We start from the raw sequence: 27,564 nt of genomic DNA, 5'->3' as shown, positions 1-27,564 counted from the left end.
ACAGACGATTCTTGATCAAGAAAACACCTGCTCTGTACACACATCCACAGATTTCAAGATGTTTATCTATTGGAAATCACAACAGTTTTAAAAATTATGATTTACCAGGCAACAGTATTTTAAAAAACCATTTAAATAAAGCATTTAACATATATCTCTAAAACTATAAAACTGCTTGTACAATTGGTCTCAAACAATGACGTTCATGTTTGAGTATCGTAGTGGAATGAAGTGGAGCTATTCCCCCAGTTTCTTCTTCTTCTTCTTCTTCTTCTCGGGTTCATTATTACTGCTCGGTTGAATGGCTTTGCCAGGAACGCTGTGGCCTGTGATCTATCAAAAGAAAGATTTAAGAACAATTGTCAATCAGTAAGATTTTTTTGCAATCCAATATGTTGCAAAACTTCAAAGAAATTTCTCTGAGAAGAATTAGGGGAAACAGAGGCTGTGAGATCGCTTTCAAGAGCATCTGTCCATCCTACCTAAAACAGCTCCTCCTTTGGGAACCACTACACTATGCTGTTCCTGAGTGCCTGATGATCCCCAGCAATTAAATTGGAGAGGGCTAAGTGGGCTACAGCAGAAGACCTGTTCAACTAACACCATGGATGGTAAGAGGTCCTCTAGGGGTCCTTCCAAAGGTCCTCCATCTGCACACATTCCACAGCCATTGTGAGAGACAATCTCCTAAGGAAAAGCCAAGTGACCTTCATTCTCCTTCATACCCACACAAACGCCATTACATAGCTCTTTTCTGTTTTGTCAAGGTTACAGGAGAAACCCCAGGCCAAATGGGAGAAGTTTAGTCTATGATACCTCTGCCTAGAAACTGGAAGCAGTGCTGTTATAGAGCCACGCTGAGCGAGCACAAGTTCTTCACACATGGGATTTATACCCTGCTATCTCCACCATCATTGAGTCTCAAAGCAGCTTACAGCTTCCCCTTCCTCCTCACCATAGAAACTTTGTGAGGTAGGTGGGGCTGAGAGAATTCTGAGAGAACTGTGATGAGCCCAAGGTCACACCATCAGGCTTCATGTGTAGGAGCAGGGCAACAAATCTGTTTCTCCAGATTAGAGTCAACCTGCTCTCGACCATAGAATCACACTTGAAGAGAACATTAGTGGAATGGCACAACAAAACAGCTCAGCTTTCAGTCCAACAAAACACACACATGCTGCAATATTTTAACTTTGCTACATGTTCTATTTTATTCTACTGCACTGGTTTTACGCTCAAGACCTTTGGGTGAATAAGCTTATGAATGAAAAAGAAGGCTTCCAACTCATGAAGGATCAAGATGTGCATACAGAGGAATAGCTGGGCCAAACTGCGCCCCGTGCGCAGTGTGTTTTTTCCGCGCCCCCCCCCCCAGCCCCCCTGCCCCACCTTGGCACTTCCCCCTTTCCACACTTACCTTAGTTCCTTTTCTTTTTCTAGTACTTTTTCAGGCTGAAAAAAGCAGCCTCTTCACAGTTCAGGCTAAAAACTGCCTGAGGAACTATACTTCCCAGGAGACCTTGTGGCGAAAGGAGCCCCAAGGGATGCTCCTGGGAGACTGTCAGTTCACCTCAGACCGCTTAGTTCTGAGCCTGGAACTGTAAAACAGGCTTCGTTTTTTTCCAGCCTGGTAAGAAAGTAGTAGAAAAAAGAAAGGAGTCAAATCTCAAGGTATGGGAAGGAGGAAGGGGGGGGGTGCCCGTGAGAGGAGCTTTCTGTGCATGGGCTGGGGAGGGTTGCAAGGAAAAGGGGGAGGGGCCGGGAACGAATTTCCACTCCCCAGGCATGCACCCGGTGCACGACACACACCCCTGCCCCCTTGCCGCTCCGCCCCTGTGAATAGCACGCTGTTTTATTATTTAATGCAGAATTCTTCCTGGGGACGGGTCATTAACAAGAGGCTACTTTAAAGCCACTTAATGTATGAAAAAGATCGTGTTGCCAGTCTGGCATGAAAGACAAACTTGCTTTCACTAATGTTCTTCTAAAAAATTTAAACCACCCATATGTATTCCCATACCCCACCCAAAGAAATAAATAGTCATACTTCTTAAAACTAGGAATACATGCATACACCTCTTCCACTCTGCCAAAAAAAAACAACCCTTGTAATTTTCACTTATAATTTTGTTCTAAAATGGTACCAAATTTGGGAGCAATCCTAAACAGCTCTACACAGAAGTAAGCCTCATGTTAATCAGGGGTGTTTACTTCTAGGAAACCATCCCTACATTTGCAGCCTTCGCTCCATTTATCTTTAGCAACTTTCAAAAAGTTATACAGAACATTTTGATTCCCTCATGCCGCCCGGAATGTTCTTCCTTGCCATGCAGGCAACCTTACCTTCGGTTCCACAAGGGCCATGCGGATTTTCTGATGCTGAACGTTGGACGCGTCTAACATGATGTTCACTTTAACCTTGTCAAAGGTACAGAAGGTTATGCCTTCTACAGCAAGGGATGGAATCTATTAAAAGAAAGAGCACGATTGATTTTTTTTCAGTTTTAAGGTTTGTAGTCCATGATAAAGCAATGCTGCTCAAGTGTGTCATATCTTTGCAGTTTGTATTTAATACATACCTTGACTAGATGAAACTAGTATCTGTAAGATCAACTGTCCAAATACGCTCCCCAAAATGCTCCACGCTCAGCAAACAGTAAATAACTTATTGGCGAGCCCTAGCCTGAAAGTGGTTCAGCCAGTTTCAACCAGGGCCGTGGCCCCAACCGGGTGGAACGCTCTGCCAAATGAAACCAAGGCCCTCCCTCTTCTCCTTATATTTTATTATCCACAGCAGACTCACAGTCACAGCCCAGAGGCTGCCAAATTCTACCCTCAATATATATTCACAGTGACTCACAAAATTTACATAGAAAGGACCTAGGAGGGCTTGAACTGGGAGAGAGTCCAATAGACATTCTGTTACTTTTTCACTCCAATCTGGAATCGTTCAGTTATAAACAATAGTCTGTTAATGACTACAGCCCATGCATCCTTTTTGCTTCAGTATATAGATAAAGCTATCTGGAGGAGCAAACAATGAGGCTACTGCCTTCCCCAGAACTCCAGAACCAGAAGCATGAATTAGTCATTGCTGCTTGGATCTTCTTCAATGACCAAATTGCTTAAAAAAATTCTTCCTGCTCCACAGTTAACCAGTTTCCCTTTACACAACTTTTTGATACCGTTTGAAAACTTCCTTGGAACTTAGGGAGTTGTGTGGCAGACAAGTTGTGGACTTTACTCTCCAACATCATTTCACGCTTCAACTTAACTTTGGCAGCAAGATATTTTCGTACCTCGTCATTGTACAGAAGTGATGGCTTGGGCTTATCCTTTTCTTCAAAGAAGACAGTGCCTTCTAAGCCGTATTTGGGAATCAGAACCACGATTGCATTCTTCCGTACAAACAGAATGTAGGCCTCTTCGTTCACTACGCCTTTGTTCTTGAAAAACAACTGCAAAAAAGGATACACATAATACACTGCTTAGTGTTTAAACTGTGAAGTGAGAGATGCCAGAATGGAATGTCTACTTTTGAGCGAAAGCATCCAGGAACCATAGCTCGCAAACTGAAGGGCCAAAACTCTCCAATTCCCGAGTTGCCACGTTCTCACTCTTCTTGATATAGAACCCCCATTTACACCTCTTTAAGCTTCCGACCCGACTGCCCAGAAGGAAGGGAGCACAGCCAATTCCCACTGTCTCCCAGTCCTGAATCTCCAGCAGCCTAAAACAGCAACCCTGTGAAGGGGTAAGCAACTGAGACCTTTTTAAAAGTTGTACTTTAGAACAGCAGCATCCTAATTACAGAATCAAAAGGAAAACGAACAGGTCAACTCTGCCTAAGCATCTCTCCCTGCTCAGGTTGCTGGCAATATAAAAAAGTCACCTGGGTGTGAAAGGCAACTGATGCCCTCTGTGCATACTGAGCCATTTTATGTCTGTAGTTGAGATTGTTACACAGTTCCGCCAGTTTGTGTTTGTCAGTGAGGTCAGGGTATGTACAGTCGGCCCCTATAGCCACAGCCAGCAGGCGATGCACTATTATATCGGCGTACCTGAAACACAAGAAGAATCAAGGATGCAGGTTAGAAGATGATCACATGAAAATGCTTTATGCTGGACTAAATGCCCTACTCTCCCTTGAAACCTTTTGAGCCTGTGACACATCTGGAATTCTGACTGGGCACGGTGGGCACAGCAACAAAATGGCTGCCACAGGAGGCGGAGCCAACCACAAAATGATTGCCACAGCTTAATTTTAGTAATACAGTACCGATACTTGTGCTGTGGTGGCAGCTAATGCCAAAGCAGCATTTTAACAAATCTGCACAGCCAATCAAATCAAGCACAGGAAAAGGGCTGCTTTGGAAGATTGACAGTACAGAACGCTGACCATGGTGCTGCAGAAAAAGCCACTTTAAAAATGACAGTTATGGTCACAAACTCTGCTGTCAGGAGAACCTTCTTTTGTTAGGTCAACATCACTGGCAGAAAAGGGGTGGGGTTTAGTGCTTCACTTCCCTTTTGCCACTGCGGCTGCAGGAATCACAGAATGTGACTCACACCCCTCAGTATCACCTTTCTGGGGGTAAGAAGGGACGGCTGGGATGAGGTGAATGTGGCAAAGGTGGACAGTTGCTACAGGTGGCACTCTGGATCCAGTTCCATCTCATCTTCTAAAAGTTCAAGCATTTTACATTCCCTAAAGCGAGATAAGACCCCTGTGGCGCAGGGTGGTAAGCTGCAGCACTGCAGTCAAAGCTACGCTCATGACCTGAGTTTGATCCTGAGGGAAGTCTGTCTCAGGTAGCCAACTCCAGGTAGATTCAGTCTCTCATCCTTTCAGAGTCAGTAAAATGAGTGCACCTCGCTTGCCGAGGGTAAAATGTAGGTGACTGGGGAAGGCAATGGTAAGCCACCCTGCAAACATAGTCTGCCTAGTAAATGTCATGACGGGATGACACCCCATGGGTCAGTAATGACCGAGTGCTTGCACCTTAATCTTTCCAGCCAGGGTCTCTGCTTAATATGGCTGCCACAGGAGAAGCCTGCCACAAAATGGCTGCCACAGCTTAACTCCAGTAACTCCAGGGCATATCCTTGTGCTGTGGTAGCAGCTGAAGGAGAAGTATATTTCTATGTAGATTTTCATGTATAGTTTTTTATTATTAACAGTAAAACACAGTGCAATAAAATTTACCTGTAATATACTTTAATAGATAGCTCTTAGACTTCTCAACCTCTTTGCTTCCTAGCTTGTTTTTCAGGTTGGGGTTGGATATTCTTTTTCCTTTCTTTAGCTGCCAATAGGATCTGGGAGGCCCAGGTTTAAACTCTCCTTTTGCCTTGGAAGCTTGCTGAGTAAGCTTAGACCACTCTCTATCAGCCTAACCTACCTCACAGGGTGGTAATTGTGGTATAAAATGGTGGAGAGGAGAATATCGTAACTCGCTTTGGGGGCACATTGGGAAGAAATGAAGGGCATCAATGAGTCAAACGAATGATTTTTAAAAAATGCAGTACCTTCTGATCGGCGAAGTAAAATGTGTGTAGATAGGCGACGCTAAACCATAGTGGTGGAAATCGTTATCCATTCCGGAGCAAAAGTAAACGGCTTGCATCATGCATCGAGTAGCCAAGATACGCAATAGGGTGTTCAGGTATGGGAAAGAAGGAGACTCTGCGCTGTCTAGGGAATCAGCCAGAGCTTTGGCAGAATCTGTTTTGACTTCCAAGCCCTGGAGATGGGGAAAAAAATAATCAAAGAGGTCGCTTTGACGGCTTCAGGGCAGTTCAGTACTGTTTGATTTTACCTTACCGACATGCTCCACAGCTCTGACACACAAGGCTTCGAGCGGTTTGGAAGAAAGTGACAAATCCCAAAAGGAAATGGGCAGTCTCCATTCTAACTGCACTGAATCAACTTCTTTCAAACCTGGCAGGCAGTGCTGCTTTCTCCGGCATGCTTGTAAAGTCAGTGGGGAAAAAGAGATGATTGAACTATGGATATTATTACTGTGATATAGCCACACCTCAAGACATTCCTGATCTTACAAAAGAATGACCAAGATTTGCAGGTGCACATACAGAGCTCTCCTAGGTGGATGGGCAGGCCCTTTCCCAGTCCACCAAATGCTTTGGGGGGGGGGGGGGCAGGGGGGGGGATTGGCACAGAGGCCAGAAGGGAAACCTGGAAAACTCCAGTGCAGGGCTCCCAAATACGGTGCCTGTGGGTACCATAGTGCTTGTGGACACCTTTCCTGCAGCCCTTTAAGTGTTTTTAGAAAGTGTAGGGCTTCTGCCCAGCAAGTGTTGATTGGCTAATGGATATTTGCTTGGCTGTGCGGTTTTTTATTTTCAAACATTGCTTTGGCAGCAGCTACCACCACAGCCCAAGGATATTTCCCACGTAACTGAAGGTAGGCTGTGGCAGCCATTTTGTTTCTGACTCCGCCTCCTGTGGCTGCCATTTTGTGGCTGTGCCCACCATGCCATGTCAGAATTCCAGAGGTGCCCGCATGCTCAATAACGTTGGGGACCCTACTCCAGTACATGCAGCTAATACTGCCTGGGGTCCTCAGCAAAATCTCAAAGGGAGACGTACAAAACCAGATCACAGCACAACCCGTTGATCCATTTCAACTGTTGAGGGCTTGCCTTAGACTTGGCTGCCTTCACAAGGATGTCATAATTGGATGGAGGAGGCGCCGGGTGCTTTCTCAGCAAGGCGTGTTCTGAGAACTCCTCATAGATCTTTTGTGCAACGGAGATGTTAGCCAGCAGCATGAATTCTTCCACCATGGAGTTGGTTTCTCTGTCAACATAAAGCACTGGGTCAGAAGAAACAACAACCTAGATGTGGAATGGAGATCTCTATGCACACAAACAGCATTGCTCTTGGTTACACTTGGAGAAATCAAGAACCAAAGGATTCCCATAAGAAACCATCATAGTCAGTATCTCACCAATGCACAAAGGCAGCATGAGGGGCTAGTGCAGGCGTGTGCAACCTGTGGCTCTCCAGATGTTCATGGACTACAATTCTCAGGCCTCTGCTAGCATACACCACTAATCTTGGGTGTGTATTGATGGGATTTGTAGTATATGAACATCTGGAGAGCCACAGGTTGCACACCCCTGGGCTAGCGTGTATAGTGGTTGAGAGTTGGCGTGATGTAGTGGTTAACAGCAGCAGACTCTAATCTGGAGAACCAGTGACTCCCCACACCTCCACATGAGCAGCAGACTCTAGAGAACAGGATTTGTTTCCCTATTCCTCCACATTAGAAGCTTCCCATGAGCCTACTCAAGACATTTCTCTCAGAATATCTAGTTCATTCCCACCTCTTCTGCTACAAGGTGCCTGTTGTGTGTATGCTGTGTGGGGGCTGCATTGTAAGCCACTTTGAGACTCCTTAAAAGCAGGGCATAAAAGCCAACTCATTTTCTTCCTCTGTGCATGCGGCCTCTCCCATTCCACCATCCTGCTCTCCTCTCTAGGTCATACAATGTATCCACGAGCATGAGTAGCTTATTTGGTACATGGGAGGGAAGAATGGCTTAGGAGTGGGCACAGACTTCTCACTCTTAAAAAAAGGCCTCTTCACTGACTATTTGAGGGGAACAAAAGAATAGTTTGGATTTATAACCTACTTTTCCCAAGTATAAAGAGTGCCAAAACAGCTTACAATTCTTCCCTTCTCCTCCTCATAAGAGACCCCTTGTGGAGTAGATGGAGCTGAGAATTTTTGGAGAGCTGAGACTAGACCAAGGTCACCCAATAGGCTTCATGTCTAGGAGTGGGGAATTAAACCTGGTTCTCCAGATTATAGAGATCACCGCTCTTAACCATCACACTGCACTGAGGCAGACAGGGCTGTATTCAGTGCTTGGGAAATTCTTCACGAGCAGACATTATGCCCACGGGCTGGATTGGAGCCCTAAATACTAGCACTTAATACAGTCAATAATTCTCCCCATGGAGAATGGGCCTCCTACCATGGGGAAGTCATAGTGAGCTACTTGTCAGGTGGTTGTAAGCCAGGCAGCAGAGATGGGGAGGGAGATCCCTGTGCTGGGTGCTGAAGCACTCCTTGACTAGCTCCCACCCCTCCAAGTGGCATTCCTAACAGGAGTGGCACTAGGGAGGAACAGGAAGGAAAGTTCAGAAAAAAAAGCAGGAGGATCGAGAGCAGGGTGTCCCACTCTGGTGCTTCAATATTCATGGACTACAATTCCCATCAGCCCCTGCTGGCATGGCCAATTGGATCTAGAGCATTTCGATTCCTCAGAACATCAAGCTGCAGAGAGGACCGGAGTGGCTGGGCTACAAACTGGCTGGGCTACAAACCCATGAGCAGGGTCTTGCTGGCAGCCCTAGTGGGAGGAGCAACTCAGCCTGGATTTCCACCACCACCAGAGAATAATTAACACTTCCTGGCAATTTCCCCTCCCCGCCAATACTGCACCCACCCACATTCCCAAGGGCCTCATGAACCTCCAGTAGAAAGGGAGATGTGGGTGGCACAGCCGCTTCCTCTGAATGTCGCTTGTCATAGTTCGTATGACCCATGCTTTTAAAAACTAACAAAACTACACATGCAACTAAATGTGCAATGGAATGGAAGCCTCAAGCATCGCTTCTGTGACCCCCTAATTTCTGAAACCCCTCAGCTGAGATGGGTGTGGAGAGAGCACAAGGTTTTGCCGGCTTCAGAATCAATTGTAGAGCAATGCCCCATCCACACAGTATGACTGGCAAGTGCAAAATGAAGGCACGGCTTTGGACACTTTATATCTTCTTTAAGGAATGCAGAGAGCCGACAGCCTTTCACTAGACAGAACCTTCCATCCCAGCAATCTGGCCTCAACAACAGACGTTTTAAAAAGAACACATTAAACTTACTTGAGCTCTTTTGTCTGTAAATCAATAGGGTCGTGGGTTTCACTATCCATGTGGAAGCGAACTTCAGGCGAAGAAAGAGTTAAAGCCCTGGAAGGTGAATGTATCTGCATAAAATACACCTGCTTTACAGACCCCACACGGTGCAAGCAAGCAAAACGTTTTATTGTGTTGGCCACAGGCCCTCACTGTCCTTCTCACACAGAACAACAAAACCCCATAAATATGGCGAAAAGGGTGGGGGGCATCAAATGCACCCTAATAGCTAAAATCCTATAAAAACATTAGCAACTAAATGGACTAAAATGAACATAAGGTAAATTTTAAGCAATGATAAAACAGGCATCTATAACAGTAAAATGATATAACATTTAGGCCTCTTTGCAATATTTAACCTAATTTAGACAGGCCACTGGATGTTTGACTGGCTGAGCAGATTTTTAAAATGTTGTTTTGTCAGCAGCTGCTAACACAGCTGACAGCAAGCTGTGGTGATATTTTAGTTTCGCCTCCTGCAGCAGCAATTTTGTACAGTTCTGGCAGCCCCCACCAAACTAGGTCAGAATTCTAAAGCCCTGCAGGCTCAAAATGGTTGACCCCTGTGCTATATAATAAAACCCCAGCAATATTTTCCTTGCAATCCAGTAAAATGAAAATCCACTCTGCCACAAGGCAGGTGGCTGCAGCCAATTTACAAAAGTGAAAAAAAAACAACCCCAGCAAAACAGAGCATATGTTCATCTGTTCTACCCACATTCATTCACACGCCTTCTTAAGAATTTTAGCCATTCATTGAGTCCAATAAACTGGGCGTAGCTGCTACCGCTTTATGTTGGTGGAATCTATCTTCATTTGTGCCTCAGCATACGTAAGAGAAGCCTCCGTGGGAAAAAAACAGAAATGAGTAATAAATTCAAGGCCTATCAAGACAATCCTGAAATGCAACAGCTTTGAACATGGCAGAATTCTAAGCCTACTTCTAAGACACTGGATTGGATTCTATTGGCAAAGAATTTGGGCGGGGGAGGGGGGACGACGACACCAAAGACCTGTTCCACCAGAAATGGCTAGAAAGGCCAATTTCTTGACACTAGGGCAGGGGTAGGGAACCTCCGGCTCTCCAGATGTTCAGGAACTACAATTCCCATCAGCCTCTGTCAGCATGGCCAATTGGCCATGCTGGTAGGGGCTGATGGGAATTGTAGTTCCTGAACATCTGGAGAGCCGCAGGTTCCCTACCCCTGCACTAGGGGAACTGGGAATTCACACCTAGTAAGAACAAGATTACCCTTATCTTAGAGATCGGGTAGCTGCATGTAGCTCATTTCCGATCCCTTTCCAGAAACAACTAAAGTGAGACAGCAAGAGCAATGATAACTGGATTGAATTCACTTCCAAGTAGAGACACATGTAAAAACTGCAATTTTTCCTCAAAATAAATGCTATAGCTGTATTCTGTGAGTACCTCTAAAATTCAGGGGATACTTAGTATGGTGTAGTGTTTGGTAGGCAGAGCTAGTCCTGTAGTGAGTCAGGCAGATTCAGCATGGGTCAAAAATAGTGGTGGAAAAACAGTGTAAACCCTTTTACACCATTTTCACACTGCTGTTTTTGGCCCATGTGGGATCTGCCTCAGATTCAAATCTCCATTTGCCATGGAGCTCACTGGATGACTTCAAGCCAGCTAGTCTCTTCCAGCTGTCCTACCTCATAGGGGTTTTGTGAGGATAATATGGAAATGGGAAGAACCACAATACTCTGTCCCAAGCTCCTTGGAGAAAGGGCAGGATAAGAATGTACCACCTCAATAAATAAATCTTGGCAGATAATCCATTTCTTCGGTTTCCTAATGATTAAAATATCATTTTGGAGATAGTCAGATACAAACCCAACACATAACTTAGAAATGTTCTGTTTTTAGAACAGGTCTCCCATAAGAATGATATTTCCCTAACGTGCCAGTTCTATTGTATGGTGACCAAGAGATCAAAAAATTTCCTTCCCCATTTCTTTTTTCTAAACACCAATATAAATGTCAATCCTACCTTGGAATTAATTATACTTTTCGCAAATCTGGTTTTCAAGATGTCAGCAGTGGGAGTCATTTCCCAGATACATGAAAATGCCAACCTTGGTAGGAGGGAGAGAAAAAAAACACATACTGATGAAATCAAGTAATGTACTTGCAGTTGCTGTGAATATCTTAAAAAACCTCATAACTACATGATTACCTGTCAACGTTGGATCTCAGAGAACACAAGTTGGAACTCAGCAACTCTGGGACCATATCAATCCTCTGCAAGACAAGGGAGAAACCAGTAAGCATAAAGTATGCCTCATTCCTTTAAATCACTGATTTTCTTTCACGCCTTCTCCCATAATGCAGATTTATACATCCGTAGTTAATTTGGTTAAGATCATGTTCATATCTCTGTGACTGCAAGCTGCTCTTCTCCCATTATAGGTGCTAAAAAGGTAAAGCTTCCCCTTCAGTCATGTTCAATCCTGGGGTACCACTGCAAGCAGTGATTTCATAGGCAAGCCATTTTTGTGGGGTAGTTTGCCATTGCTTTCCCCGGTTATTCTTTACCCCGTAGCTGTGTGCTAGGTACTCATTTACCGACCAAGGAATGGATGGATGGCTGAGTTGACCATGCACCAGCTGCCAGGATATCTGACCCACAGGGGGCTCAAACTCCTGACCGCGTGAGTGGCACTTAACCACTGCGCCACGCGGCTCCTGTTATAGGTGCTAAACCATCACCAAACTCAGGAGAACCAGTGCAGTGCAGGCGTTAAAGAACCAGACTAGGATCTGGGATACCTAAAGTTCACATCCCAACTCTTCCACGGAAGCTTTCAGGGCGACCTTGGACCAATTACATACTCAGCACCAAGCCTACCTCACAGGATTGCTGTGAGGGTAAAATGGAGAAGAGAGCAGTGAAAGCGGCTTTGGGTTTCCATTGGGGAGAAAGGTGGGATATAAATAAACTAAGTAAATATGTAAATGTATGGAAGACTCTACTGAAGCATCAAGGAACCTTCCCATAACTAAATTTCAGCCCAGCAGCGCTTTATAAAAATACCGAGCTTTCCCAGGGTACAAGCTTTCATGCGTCAAAGCTTACTTCGTTAATAAAATGAACATTTGACTCACAAAAGCCTAGAAATGTTCTTTTTAGTCCATAAGGGGATATTAGATCGGAATTTAATTCTACTATTACAAACTAAAGTGGCAACCCACCTGAAGTATTCCCACAATTAGTGGAGGACAGGCCATGCTAAATTTCAAATGACCTCATTCTACACCGCAGAAGAATCCCCTAAATACGCAGAAACACCTTCCTTATCTCCAGCTGGCCCCAATTCACTACCCAACAGAATTAGTCTGTGAAGTTCACTCTCAAGAGTAATGATAAACTGTACTTATACAGAATTTCAATTGCCTTCACCGCACGAACATTTCTGTAATATTCAGATTCTCTAAACCCTCCTTACAACTATGAACATTTTTAAAAAAATAACCCTTACAGCTGAACTCATTCCACAAAGAAAGCGTTATGCATCATCCATCACATGAGTGCAAAATATCTGGATGTAGTTCAAGGTGGGAATGAAACCAACTTTGAACAGGGCAACCCAATAGACAACAAGTATAAAAAAGAAACTCACTTTTTCGCACAGATACACAGTTGTCCCCCTTTTTGCTGATTCTTGGTCCAGAGCATTTCCTGGTCGAATGAAATGGCTGACATCTGCGATGTGTACACCAACCTAGTGAATATTTAGATTGTTCAGCATTTTCAAAAGTATACTTTTAGTAGAATGCCTCTTGGTACCAAGGATAACATACATGTATTTTCTCTTGCATGTATTACATTAGCGGGAACCTACCGCTTTGGATCTTCCAATTTGTTTCTGGAAGCCATGGCAAGCAAATAAGTTTGTTACTGCTACAGCTGCATGGTAGCAGCAACACCTCAGATGATGTCACACTTGTAACTCGTGAAGTATACATCCCTCACCCTTCCCTGAGGCCCGGAATGAGCTCCGTCGCTGTCCTTGAGTTTGGAACACATAACAATACTGTTTAACCATTGTCCTTTTCTTATGCTGTCTATTGTGGGAACCAGTAGGAGGAGGGGGAACCAAGAAGAAGGAAAAGTTTGCCAATACTGTGTTTCCCTGAAAACAAGGCAGGGTCTTCTATTATTTTTTCCTCTAAAAGATGTGTTAGGGCTTATTTTCAGGGGATGTCTTTTTTTTTTCAATGATTTTGCACCCCTGCCCCCCACGTGACCAGGTCAGCTGCACTGGGAAATCTGTAATTAGGGCTTATTTTTGGAGTAGGGCTTATATTTCAAGCATCCTCCAAAAATCCCAAAAACTTGTGCTAGGGCTTATTTCCGTGGAAACAGGCCTGAGCCCCAGCTCTGGCTTCCTGCAGCTAAGGTCCTGACACAGTTCAATAAAGCTCTTGAATCTTTCCTGAGTCTCAATTATTGACTGGAGTAATAGACCCTTACAACTGAACACTGATTTGCTTATGGGAAGGATACAGCCATAAGGTTATATACAGCAGATGGAGCAGATAGACTCCAATTTTCTACCGGATTGTGAACAGTAATAGTCATGCTTATTCTCCTCCTTTGATACTGATTTACTGCAACTATTTTATATAGGATTAATATCATTATCTTCCTGAGCATGCTGACGCAAGTGCCAGAAATACTAAAACTGAAGAGTAGCTTTCTAATAAGCCCCGAGCGGAACTTGCCTCCAGATTGCCATTTTCTAGCTCTCTACAGTGCAAGGCATCGTCAATATCAGTACAGCCAGGAGGATCGACGCTACACAATGCACAGGTGCCTCAAGTCTTCTCTGCGTTTCATATCCTGAAAAAAAAAGTATTTAAAACTATAGTAATCACACACACATACACTAATGTTTACACTATTTAAGAGAATCTTAATTATAAAATTGTAATTAAGGTGATGCCAAACACACAAATAGAGAATTAGGTATAGATTAGTCAAAGCAACTCAAAACTAAAAAACACTACATGGCTACCCAATATATTAAGCAACATAAAAACAGTGCTGTCAGTGACTTGTAAATTTAATCTCTACTTCAACATTTAACAATAAACAAAAACCACTGACATCATGCGATTAGACATGCGATTAAATAATTCTCAAATGTAAAACCGTTCAGACGAGCTTTCTGGTTTCTTTTTTTGCTCGTTTCGTGGGATAGATTTGTGACTACTTCTTCGAAGCCCTGCCAGTATTTCTACAAGATCACCTTCCCAGTGATATAGTTAATATTTATTGTAGCATTCAAAATGGAGGCACCTCATCAGATGCGTGGCTAAGCAATCTTGCTTAGCTACATGTCTAATGAGACAACTCCATTTTGAACTACTGTATATACTCACATATAATTTGAATTTTTCAGCACATTTTTGTGCTGAAAAAGCCCTCCTAGACTTATACGCGAGTGAGGTATATTTTAAAAAATATTTTAGGGGGCGCAGTTTTTAGGCTACCGGCACCAAATTTCAGGGATTTTTCAAGAGACTCTCCTGATGATACCACCCAAGTTTGGTAAAGTTTGGTTCAGGGGGTCCAAAGTTATGGACCCCCAAAGGGGGTGCCCCCATCCCCCATTGTTTCCAATGGGAGCTAATAGTAGATGGGGCTACATTTTGAGGGTCCATAACTTTGGACCCCCTGAACCAAACTTCACCAAACCTGGGTGGTATCATCAGGAGGGTCTCCTAAAGATACTCTGAAGTGTTGGTACTGCTAACATAAACATTCCTCCCCTGACCAAAAATCCAGTTTTGAAGGATTTTAACTCTTGTGTTTTAGCTTGTTTGCTGGTTGAGCTAAGGTTTTTGTACTTTTAAAGTTATTGTTGAGACCATATTGTTTTTGTCGACCCTCTTTTCCACTTACAGAGCTAGTTTACTGTTTTCTTTGAAATAAATATTCAAAAACATTTAACCTACTGATGCCTCAATTTTATTGGTATCTATTTTTATTTTTGAAATTTACCAGTAGCTGCTGCATTTCCCACCCTCGACTTATACGCGAGTCAATAAGTTTTCCCAGTTTTTTGTGACAAAATTAGGTGCCTCGACATATGCAGGTCGACTTATACATGAGTATATATGGGTACATCAATGGGAAGGTAATTTTGTTGAAATGTTGGCAGAATACTGAAGAAGCGGACACAAATATATTCCATGAAACGAACAAAAAAACTAGCAGATAACATTGGCTGCTCTACTTTACTCCAGTAAAATTTGTTTTCAAGATCAAGATTGTATACCTAATTAATAACTGAAGAAGCAGGGATGGAGGGTGGGATTTAAGTTCCCCATCTTTATAGTTTAGTGAGTCTGGACTGTTATTTTCCTAATTCCACTACTGTTCTATCCCTCCCTGCTTCATTATGCAAGTGCTACAGAAGACAAAGCATTTGTTGTTGAGCCGTGCCTTTATCGTACCTGCTCAGTGATGCTCCACGGCATTTTGGGGAGGAAGCTGAGCACAGCTTGGGAGAAGGGCTGGTGAGGGACGTCATGCTCCAGCAAAAGGACTTCGGTCTCAGTTTCCTTATCTCCAGCAGCTCCTAAATTCTTTACAAAATGGCCCTGGACGAACACACATGTGTGCATATGATGAAATACGGCTGTTAAAAGATGACTGAAAAACAAAGACTGTTTTTGGCTGCAATTCAAGAAACCCTCATTTGAGGTGAAGCTCAACCCTCCTTCATATGAGTGGCAGACTCTTATCTGATGAACTGGATTAGTTTCCCTGCTCCTATAGAAAGTCTGCTGAGTCACCTCAGGCTAATCAGTGTTGTACCCCTGGACTGTTCAATAACGAGACTTCACGTTCAAATGATTTCCTTTATTGAAAACAGCATCAGGATTAAGCATTCACAGAGAGCAGCAGTGGTGAAGTGGTTAAGAGTAGGTGAACTCTAATCTGGACAACCAGGTTTGATTCCCCGCTCTGCTACTTGAGCTGTGGAGGCTTATCAGGGGATCCAGATTAGCCTGTGCACTCCAACACACAACAGCTAGGTGACCTTGGGCTAGTCACAGTTCTTTGGAGCTCTCTCAGCCCTACCCACCTCACAGGATGTTTGTTGGGCAGGGTGGGGGGGGGGAGGAAAGGAGATTGTAAGCCCCTTTGAGTTTCCTTACAGGAGAGAAAGGGGGGATATAAATCCAAACTCTTCTTCTTCATTTAGACTTCTATTGACAGAACGAAAGATTGAGCGGCAAAACAGCTTCCATTACACCCTCAGGCCATTCCCTCCCCTCTCACATCACTTGACGCCACCCTTTAGCACCAGTTCCCAATGGGGAACAGCCCCATTCTCATGGGAAAGTGAAGGCCGTGCAAAACAACCCATACTCCCTAATTCTTTGTAGTGTAGAAGTCAGCAAATGCATAACGAGCTGATTAGCCTGTGCCTAAAAGCGAAACTAAAAAGCAGGCAAGAGACAGCATTCCTGGACAGAGGATCCCACATCCCAGCTGGGAGACATGAGAGGGTTGTGCCGGAACATGGTCAGTCCCCTCCGACCTGTCTCAGTCCTACCTACCTCACAAGGTGTCTGTTGTTGGGAGAGGAAGGGAAAGGAGTTTGTAAGACCCTTTGAGGCTCCTTACAGGAGAGAAAGGCGAGGGAGAGGGCCCCTCATCAGGTCGTGGCCCACCCACACTGGGGTAAGGGCAGGGAGGGGAGGAAACAATCCAAACACCTCTTCTTCTGAACAGGGATCATTGTGACGTTGGATCAGGGTGAGAGGCCATTGTGCAAACGGAATGAGAGGATGTAGAAGAGAGTCCCTGCGGTGGACATCTCTGCCAAGCACACCTCTGGAGGGAAAGGAGGGGACATGAATTCAGTACAGGAGAAAAGAAACAGCTCATCGGGCACATTTGACAGGATATGCACATTGGATACAGCTGGTTAGCCGCATCCGCAAATGGTGAGGGTGTGCTATTAGGGCTGCAGGCAAGAATGGCGTGGGGAAGAAACACACACTCATCATCCCAGGTAGGCTCAGTTGCTGGGGAAGAATTTAAATATACAGCAACCCAATATGACCAAACAAGCAAAAGCTGCGTCTACAAGAAAGAAAAGCTGTCTTATTATAAAATTATACCGGTATGTTTTTTCCAGGCCAAATACAAGAACAATCATGAACCAGAGTTTTATTTCACTCTTAAGGAAATAAAACTGCTTCAAAACACTGCTCTGAGAGTCCTTATTAAGGTAAATTGCAAGTTAAAGTCCACAATAAATTCGAAAAGCAAAACGTTTTAATACTTCTCGGTACTGAAATCAAAATCTTTTTTAAGCTTCTCAATACAGAATTAACAGTTCAGGTACTTTGTGTAATCAGGGAATGAGCCGCCAAAACACCACAGCAACTGATGTAAATTACAAGCAGAACACCAAAGCAAAAAAACCCAAAACTTCTTTAGCTCCACGATTTTGAGTTTACAGTTGCTGTAGGCCATGTTATTAGGGCATATAAACCTTTCAAAGGGCTTAAATTATTTATCTGTAAGAGATAACAATACGTCTTTTAAAAAGGCAGTTGTGGACAGGACTTGAGAGACAGAGCGCAGGAGACACGGGAGACAGCAAGCCAGCAGCACACGATAATATGACAACATCACTGGGGAATTATGGAATTGCACCCTGTCTGGATATGTGGAAGGCAAAGGCACTCAATAGAAGGTTGCACTCCTTTTATCTGCACTCTCTACATCTCCACCCTCTCTCATGGACAATGATGTTTTACCGCCTTCTATCCTCTTGCAAGCTTCCATGCTGCCCGTGCCCCACTGCAGTCGGGGGGGGGGGGGGGGGCAAACAACCAAGTCCATGGTCCCACATGTTGTCTACCATGGCATGATACAAAAAAGAAGAAATCGTTTTTCCTTCACTTGTAAGAGTCTGATCATCAAGCTGGTTTAACTATTTAGAGAACTACTTAAGTCATCTGTCAAATTTTCATTCCAGACTTACGTTAGGGTATCGTGAATTCCTAGGCCAGCCGTCGATAGCGACAATAATTCGTTGCCCCTCGAGAGTGGAAGCTTGTCTCGTTTCTATCCGGATTCGAGGGATCCGACGATCGGCTGGGGTAAATAAATGCCGTCTTGACTGTGAAGGGAGAAGAGGGATAGATACTTTCAGTAAATCAAAAAAGGAAGCAATGAGGGAAGGGTTCGATTGCAGGAGCACTCACCTCTTTTATCTGTGATTTGCAAAGCATGCCACAGAAAGGCCTCCAGTTTCGCTTTATAATGCCCACCACTCTGCCTGTCGGTCGTAGCATTCTGCCGCTGGCAGAACTTTTCAGCTGCGTTAAAAAAATAAATACAAAGGCATCAACACAATCTGAGTTTAACACAGTTGGACCGAGGAGCACAACTGTTCATGCTATAGAAGAATTGCCATATTCCCAGTCTCAAGCTGTTTATGACATCACAAGACAGTCTGCATAAACTTCAAGCTTGCCAAGCGGAATACCGCCATGGTCCAGTCCTGATCAAGGACAGCCTTGTCTATTCTGCAATGGGGCACAGAATTTGTCAACAGGTGCAGGATACGGCAGCCTAAGAACTTGGGCACCTAGACTAATAAAGCAAGTTTCTACCTAAGGGGCAGAACACAAACGCATGAAGACAAAGCCAGGGAACATTGGCTAAAAAACCAAAGGAAGACAGGACAAGATCCATAGGGGCTTCAGGATCCTGTGGAATTCCTTGCCTCTTCCCGGAACCAGCAAGAGTAGGATACTCACACCCAGCCAGTGGTCAGCCAGCTGCATTGGCTCCAGGTGGAACACCAATCAGATTCCAGATTTTGGTGCTAACCTTCAAAGTCCTGAACTGTCCAGGGCCTTCCTATCTGAGGGACCACCTTTCCCAATAAGTTCCCCAAAGAGCACTACTCTCAGTAAACAACAGCTTACTGGTGGTCCCTGGCCTGAAAACTGCCTGGGGCCTCAACCACGATGGCCCCGGCCTGGTGGAACAGTCTATCATCTGAGACCCGAGACCTGCATGACTCAGTCGTTTCACAGGGCCTGTAAGACAGATTTGTTCCACCAGGCATATGGCTGAGGCAGCAATAGTATCTCTCCATCTATCTGGCCTCTCTTTCCTATCCCTTCCTTGTGTGAACGTGGATTTTATGGGGGTGAGGGAGAATAATCTTGTTTATCTGTCGGAGATTAATGGTGCTACCATATAGAATATTGATTTATATCTTACTGATTTTATTGTTATATTTTACTGCTGTAAGCTGCCCCTGAGCATGTACAGGGAAGGGTAGCTAATGAATTGAATAAAAGAAAAGCAATGCAAAACTGTACACAGTTGAGTGCAGCAACTAGAAAGCTGCAGACACAAAATACAGCTGCATGAATGTTCCCATTTACTCTGAAATTCTGCCTTACACCTCACCTACTGGAAATTTTACTAAAATCCCTTTAGATCTGGATAATTAATTAAGCCATGCTCATACTTCCAAGGCAACCACTGCATCTCTGAAAGGTGCTTCTAAGAATGAGATTTTTAGGACTGCCAATTTTCACAAAAAATTATTATATTTTTCCCCACACTTGCGTTAAACGATGGAATATGCATGGCCAACTAATAACAGACCACTAAATAGAGCCAGCATGGCGTAGTGGCTGAGGTGTGGAATTAGGAACCGGGAAACTCAGGTTCGAATCCCCACTCTGCCATGGAAAGTTACTGGGTGACCTTAGGCCAGTCGCAAACTCTCATTCTTGACCCTGGCAAGTATTTGGATAGGAGACTGTCAAGGAAAACCAGGGGCATGAGGTCGAGGCAGGAAATGTCCATCTCTGAACCTCTCTTGCTATGAGAACCTTATGGGGTTGCCATAAGTCAGCTGTGACTTGATGGCAAACACACTGCATGTGGATTGCCCACACATTCCCTGTAACTTGCACCAGGGCCATTGACTAGTGCAGCTGTTATTGCAAGCTTGTTGCTAAACAGCTGCTGCGGTCCAGGGCCCTAAAACACTTCCAAATATCTCTTGCCCTATGGAGTCACCATAAGTCAGCTGTGATTTGAAGGAAACGGAGAACGGGAAAGGAAGGGAGATGAGATGCCCCAAAGACAAAATGGCTAGATCTAATTGAAAGACTAAGACAGGCAAGTATGGAAGAGGAGATACATCTGTCATATTCATATCATACACTGTTTTCTTTCTCTTCTTCTTGCTCCACGTCATCTTCGTCCTGATTCGCATCATCATGCAAGACCACAGAGGATGGTGCGGCCCAGGCATCTTTCGGCAACAGTTCCACCGCTACGACATCTTCGTGCACCGCTCGGTTCAAGTTTCTAAGCCCTTGTATTATTATCTATTAAGGTGAAAGCACACAAATGTTTTAAAACAACTATTAAACTCTGAGAAACCATAAAACAAAATGATATAAATGAAAGGGAACTCTCTGACTTCAGTCAAGCGAGTGTCTAGAAAAGGCAGTTATCAAAGAAGGAACTCCAGGAATCCCAACAGAGGGCAAAAATAACAAAGGGAAATGTTCAAAACAGGGGTGTTGAACTCATTTGTTATGAGAGCCGGGGATGAAATAAATGTGCCTTGGTCGGGCCAGACCCGGGGGAGGGGGGGTGTCTGCCTTGGTTGGCCCCAGAATGGCACGGGGGAGGGGGGTGCCTGGATTGGTGAGCCTGCAGAAGGGTGGGGTGGCTTCCCTGAGAGGGCTTATCAGGCCTATGAGTCAGCTGAGGCAACCTCCCTCCTCACTCCCAGCTCGCCAGGCCTCATTGGAGGCAGTGTGTGTGTGTCTGGAGGGATGCCTGCTAAGTCCCTCCAGGGGGATGAATCCAACCCCATGCCACATGTTTGACACTTCTGGTGTAAAAGCTTGTTAGTTTAGAAGTAATGTAAAACAACAAGTTCTAACAGTGTTTTGGTGCTTTACACCTAGGTAAGATCCCAAGTGTGCAGCAAATTATGTTTCATAGTTGACACATATAGGAAGTCATCAGTGAAAACTGTTCATCGCCTGTTGGAAAAAGAAAACAAATCACGCAGGTGTGTTTTCCTTTACAAAACAAATTTGAAAGGAGAACACAATTAGGAACAACATAAAACAATGGTTTGCATCCAAAGAACTATGCCTAGAATTCCTACTGCCCCTTTGAGCCTATTCTAAAGATGATTTTGAAGGCTAGAAAGATTGTCCCTTCAATATAGAACAGGAAACTGCAGGGGAAAGGGGGAGGGGATTCATCAGTACCCCCCCCCAACTTACACATGAATTTTGTCCACAACCCAATAGCACAGGACCAAAATGTCATTCCCCCGCAACCCAAGGCCTTTATTTCCTTGACCTTTTGGTCAGCCAAAAGCATTCACCATATAACTATTCCAGTAACTATTTGAAAATAGGAACATCTGTTTTCTGAGATTTGCCAAATTCTGCAATACATCAATGCTAATGTTAAACAGACCTTTAAATGGTAAATAGATGTAATCCCTGAAGTATAGATTATATTTTTTTCTGACAGCCTCTCATTCAAGGAAACTTTAATTGAAATACTGGTTCTGGTGGGTTTTCCGGGCTGTGTGGCCGTGGTCTAGTGGATCTTGTTCCTAACGTTTCACCGGCATCTGTGGCTGGCATCTTCAGAGGTATATCACAGAGGGAAGTCTGTTATACACTGTGTCCAGACTGGAAAACCCACCAGAACCAGCTGAATCTGGCCATGAAAGCCTTCAACAATAAATTTAATTGAAATACTTTACCAGTAGCATTTAAAGTCATATAAACTAGCAAAAATTTGCAAAACTCCTCAAAATATACATTGGTACTTTAAACTTCCCAAAGCAGACTTTTTCACATGTAGCAACCTGAAGCTTGAACGTATCCAAAGTCCCACTGAAGTCAGTGACGTGGTATGACAGCATTCAGTGGAAGTCAGTTCCTGGTAAGTGTGCTTAAGATTGCAAGTGAGATTGGCTAAAACCTTAACAGTACCCAAGCATGATCACAGAAATGGTCCATCTAGTGTAGCACACTATATCCAACCATGGCTGGTCAGACACTACAGGGAAGCCTCCAAGCAGCTTCTGCCGGTGACAGCCCTCACCTACCGATTACTCCCCAACGCCCATCTATCAGGCATCCTGTCTGAGCCCAGAGGAGACAAGCAAGCAAAAAATTACTCTTTTTCAAAAAGCCACACAGAGTCACTATGGCCCTTCTGGATCTTGACAATCTAAAATGACCTTAAGGATATGGGCAGTCCCAAAGACACAGTATTGCACATTTTAAAAATGCATCACAACAAACCTCTCTTTCCTCTGCATCTCCATGAGCCCAAACCGTAGCTTCCAGGTAATTATCCCTGTTGGCTCTGAATGTTCCCTGAAGGTAAAGGTTCGACTTTATGCCTTGCTGCAGTTTGCTGAGGGGTAGATGCTCGGAGAAAATGATCCTTCCAGTTTCTATTTCATTCTGTAAGAGCCAGATGCACATGTAAGGGACAATTCACTGCCTTACCGCTCCTGGTAATTAACTCCTGAGTCTCAATAAAACATTCAGATGCAATAGCTTATAAGAATGAAATCTCATCAAACATGACGCAGATTGGAACTTGCAGATCAATTTTGCTAGCAGAGGTGCTTTCCTCCAAGAGATAGCTTCTTCTGTCAGAGGAGAGTGCCTCTGCTAGCAAAACAGACTCAGGGGATCCGACCCAGTGATTAAAATGCGTTCCGACAGCACACGGAAACATGACTGTGGCTTCAACCTCTTGCTGCCAAAGGACTTGGTCAAGAGAACTAAATTTTGGACAATCCATACTTCCAAGAGAATCTGGGATGGGCAGATACTTTAAGCATTTAGTCACATAACTACGTCAGCACAACGCCTCTTAAATAACACAGCCAAAGGGTTGTGCAAAGGCTTTATTATTTATCTGCTATTTTGTCCATAGCCTTTTTATACTTATGACGAGCAAAAGAAACAGTAATTCCCAGTGGGCTTTCTGGGTAGGGAGGAAAGCCCAAAAAAACCTCCCTGTCACTGAAAGCCCTCCACTGGACTCAGTTCAAGGTCCGGGCTGCTACACACTTCCCCATAAACCCATGGTGGAAGCTAGCGTCAGCTCCACCCCTTGTAAGGCCCCCACTACACTGATGGATCTGGCAGCAATATAGGAGTATGGACATGGCAGCACCCCGCCAAGCCACCCCGTCCAGCGTTTTTGCCCCTCCATCAGGGTAAGTGCCCTGGGGAGAGCAAACCAATGGTGCAGCCCTGCGATGCCTCCACAGGACAATTCGCGTCCCTCCCCTCTTCACACGTACTATCTGGATTGGGCCATTAGCTGTGAATTTCTACCCATGCTTAGCTTCACTGAAAACCATTCACATTCTGGAGATTTCAAATTACAAATTCGAAACATACCCCTTCATCATTTAAGGAAGCAAGTCGATCCACAAGTTCAGGATTTGCTATCAAGCTCTTTATGTATTCTTCACCTAAAAAAAAAAATCACAGAGAAATCAATGTTCTCAGTATAAGCCAAACATTAATCCTTTAAATAATATTTTGCAATTTCTTTCATGAATATTTCGCTTTTTACTATTTGTATTCAATAATACTTTACTATTTGATTAACAATATTTTATTATTTGCTTTGAGAATATTTTACTACTTTCTGTTTGAATCATAAGCCTTACATGTATACGCAGTTATTCCTTCTTCCACAGCTCTTGCTTTATTTTTTCTGTCATTTGTGAGCAAAATAACTTGTATTTTCTCTTCAGTTTGCAGCTTCTGCAAGTGTTCGTTGTACCATTTCACAGCGACTCTGATGGCTCGGTCATTCCGGTCGTTGGAATTTTCACCTTTTTCCTGTTCTATATATGTGTCTCTGGAAACAAACAACCAAAAAAGGAAACACAAATTCAATGGCACTAAAATGCATCACTTTGACAGTGAGAGAAGTAACAAGATTCTCTTCTGCATGGGTTCCAGTGGAAAGACCCCCACCCCCCCACCCCCAGCATATACAAAAATGGCTATTCTGGAAGAGCTCTGGAATTTGATTGATTCCAATCAGACATCTGGGCTCAGTATGGAGCTCAGAATGGAGTGCAAGCCATTACATGTGTGAATAGAGGCGACCTACTCTGTCACAAGGTCGGATCCTCTACAGAGCTGTCCATGTACAACAAGGCCTCCTGCAGTGATCAGGCACCACTAAGCTTCCATGCACATCCACAACAACCTAAACTACACATATGATGGGTTGATTATATGCAAGGGGCTTACACTCAGCATGAATTTCAAGTGCAGTGGAATCTCTGAATTAGCAACTTGAGCACAATATTTTCTAAACCAAACCCAACAGACCCACATCTCGGCTCAAGCATTTCCTTCCCAAATACCTGATTTTCTATTCTGCTATCCTTGTCCACCCCATTCCGAAACATCTATTCTAGACTGAAACCAACACAATGGAACTAGCCTCCCTTCCCATGGTAAAACACATAGGGTGCAATCCTTTCTTGCAAGTTAAACACTACTGAACAACTTTAGTTGATCTGGTTAGGAATGTTTCCTCATAGTGCAATCCTATACAGAGTCACAACAGTCTAAGCCAGGGGTCCCCAAACTACGGCCCGGGGGCCAAATGTGGCCCCCTGAAGGCATTTATCTGGACCGCCAGGCATGGCGGCGATGGCTCCATTCATGTGCAGTGGGGGCTCGAGGGAGAGGAGGAACTGGCCCCAACGGCTGTTGATTGCAATTACATGATGGCACCCCCAAATCTCCATGAATTTTCTGACCCAGAGTTGGAAACCTTACACGAGGCAACTCCTGCTCCGCCCTTCCCTCTCGGCTACTCCATGTGTTGCTCTCAGGCTTTCTGTTCCGCCTCACTTCCATTGGCATCAGCCAGGCTGGTGAATCGCTCGCTGGCTGCTAGGGAGGAAGAACCCAGGAAGATACCTAATCCTGGGTTAGATGGAATGCTTCATTGGGAAAGTTCTGCTTTTTTTACAGGGGAAGGTATTCCACAGCCTCCCCAACAATATTTGGAGCCCACCCTGTACTTGACATACTTTGGTCACTGTTCTAAAAATAGACCATGACAGAAAGGCTGAAAGGTGAAATCAAACATTTTACAATCATTTGTGCATAGGAATTTGTTCATAGTTTTTTTTAGTCCGGCCCTCCAACAGTCTGAGGGACAGTGAACTGGCCCCCTGTTTAAAAAGTTTTGGGACCCCTGGTCTAAGCCCATTAAAATGAATAGGCTTAGGCTGAAGTAGCTTTCCTTAGGATTGCACTCTTAGGTGTCTTTAAAGCTCTGAGACAGTGGTGGTGAACTTATGGCACTCCAGATGTTCATGAACTACAATACCCATCAGCTGATGGGAATTGTAGTCCATGAACATCTGGAGTGCCATAGGTTTGCCACCACGGCTCTGAAAGTTAGTAGGCAGGGAAAACCTATAATTGTTTAACCAATCCAACAATTTTTAGAACTATGGAAAATGATATGACTTGTTTTCCTTAGCAAATACTATTACTACACTATTATTCAATCAGGTTTTCTAATGAAGCTATTAATCAAATACACATTATTTGATTTTAACTAAATGTTCAGTGTCTAATGGAAGCTTTCAGAGAGCAGCCATGTTGATCTGCAGTAAAACAGTTAGATTCAAGTTCAGCAGAACCTTGGAAACCAATAAGATTTAAATGGTATCAGATTTCAAGAGTCAAAAGTCTTTCCATCAGATACTTGCTCATCAGTTAGCATTAACCAGATGTTTAAAAGTGCAGTAGATCTGCTGCCAGTATATACTCACTTATGATGTTCATTAGTGAACGAATAGAAATGCTTTTCCTGGTTAGTGATCACGTCTTTTATTCGCTTGTATACTGGTGCACTCCGACTCCTTACTTCCTGCAAAACCGTCTGAAGGATAATCACATTTCTAATGACAGGATCCTCAAGTATATCAATCTGGAAAGAAAATAATACCTTGTCAGCAAATCCTTGTAAATTATTCAAGTGGGATAAGACACTCAAGTCTTCAGCCTCTGGGAAGGCAACCCCTTCACCATGCAGTCTACCAACAACGTGAGAAATTAAGGCTACAAACCCTAAGCGTTCTTTCAGGAAAATTCAATTGAAAGCAGTGGGGTTTACTTCTGTGTGACACAGAAACAGCCTATGACAAACCACCTGTTTGTTGCCTCTCAAACTTATGGAGTTACAATAGGTCAGTTTTAACCTGAACAGCAAAATAAAAGGGTGGGGGGCTTCAATCACATTTATCAGTTCCGTACAGGGTGGTCAAAAATCAGGGCAATGTCCACACCATAACTACATGTCCCTGGACTGTAAACATTCCAGTAGTTTAACCTCTGCCTTTCAGAAGAGACGTCTGTCACTCCCTGTTCTGAAAACCATATGAGCTGGATCAGATAAAGATTCACCTAGTGCAGAATTCTACTGCCATAGCACCCAGAAATACATGTCATAAGATATGCCAAATGGTGTATCGATAGACGGTCTGTCCTCAGTGCTTGGTATTCAATTGCAAACAAGGGAAGGCTGGTGTGTAGGTAAAGAGAAGCTTACTTTGTAAATTAAGCCAAACTAACAATACCTAACCATCTTGGTGAGGATGGAACATGTCTCAGACTAGGCTGACTGATCAGTGTAGGTATATGTGTATGTTAAATGCCATCCAAATGCTTGGGACCCTATGACTTGATGACCTCTTAAACGTCCTATCATTAACAGCCTTGTTGAGGTATTGCAAACTGAGATGTGGCTGAGTCAAATAAAAGGAAAAAAAGGAAGGGAAGCTCAGGCTGTTTAAACCATCAAAAGTGTAAAGAATCCTACATTTGCAGGCAGGCTTCCAAACTGTCCACACAACAAACATATCAATGCCACCTTGTGTTGACAATCTCCAGGTGGGGCCTAGAGAATCTCCAGGAATTCCAGCTCTGAAGGTCCAGGGAACACACACACGAATCCAAAAAAGGAGACTAAGAGAGGCTTAGGTGAAGGCAAGAAACGCCTCTCTCCCACACCCCATGTGAATCTCGACCAGCCAAAATGAGAGTTCAGCTTCTCCCCTTCTGAACCACGGTAGCCATTTTGCAATCTCAATTTAGGGGTGCGGTTGATAAAATGCAGATTAAAGCGGACCCCCCACCCCCATCTCCTCTTCGTGGACTCCCGGACCTGGTGCAGCAGGAGGTTGGTGTCGGGCAGCAGGTAGTGAGGCTCGGGGCAGAGGCTGCTGGCGGCGCCGAATGGCTGGGCTTCCAGGAAAGACCGGCCCGCTCCACCCTGCTCGTCCTCCTCGACGCAGAGTGAGCAGCCGGCCGCCCCGCACGAGATGTCGTCGCGCAGGTAATGTTCGCGCACCACCTTCCGCACGGCCCCGCCGCGAGTGCGCTTCAGGAAAGTGCGCGAGGTCAGCATCGCGGCTCCCACAATGCACTGCGGCTTCGCGTTCGCGGGACGCCTTCTGGGCCGCCGTAGAGGAAGGACGTCCCA

The 27,564-nt window shown here is 44.3% G+C and overlaps 1 protein-coding gene across 1 annotated transcript; it reads right to left on the bottom strand.

Moving 5' to 3' along the window:
• Positions 1-47: 47 nt before the first annotated feature.
• On the bottom strand, positions 48-27,564 carry DIS3 (DIS3 homolog, exosome endoribonuclease and 3'-5' exoribonuclease). The gene is given in 22 exon segments (XM_048493638.1): positions 48-333; positions 2,344-2,466; positions 3,300-3,458; positions 3,893-4,061; positions 5,530-5,744; positions 6,664-6,820; positions 8,912-9,015; positions 9,677-9,787; positions 10,954-11,038; positions 11,140-11,204; positions 12,584-12,685; positions 13,689-13,766; positions 13,768-13,806; positions 15,426-15,572; positions 17,978-18,115; positions 18,201-18,314; positions 20,190-20,357; positions 22,317-22,481; positions 23,436-23,509; positions 23,711-23,904; positions 25,853-26,010; positions 27,247-27,564. Coding segments are annotated over 22 exon segments (2,904 nt in total). The 5' UTR covers positions 27,490-27,564; the 3' UTR covers positions 48-237.

Source organism: Sphaerodactylus townsendi, linkage group LG04 (genome assembly GCF_021028975.2).
Source record: "Sphaerodactylus townsendi isolate TG3544 linkage group LG04, MPM_Stown_v2.3, whole genome shotgun sequence".
Classification (NCBI taxonomy): Eukaryota; Metazoa; Chordata; class Lepidosauria; order Squamata; family Sphaerodactylidae; genus Sphaerodactylus; species Sphaerodactylus townsendi.
This window is presented reverse-complemented; position numbering and strand designations above follow the sequence as displayed.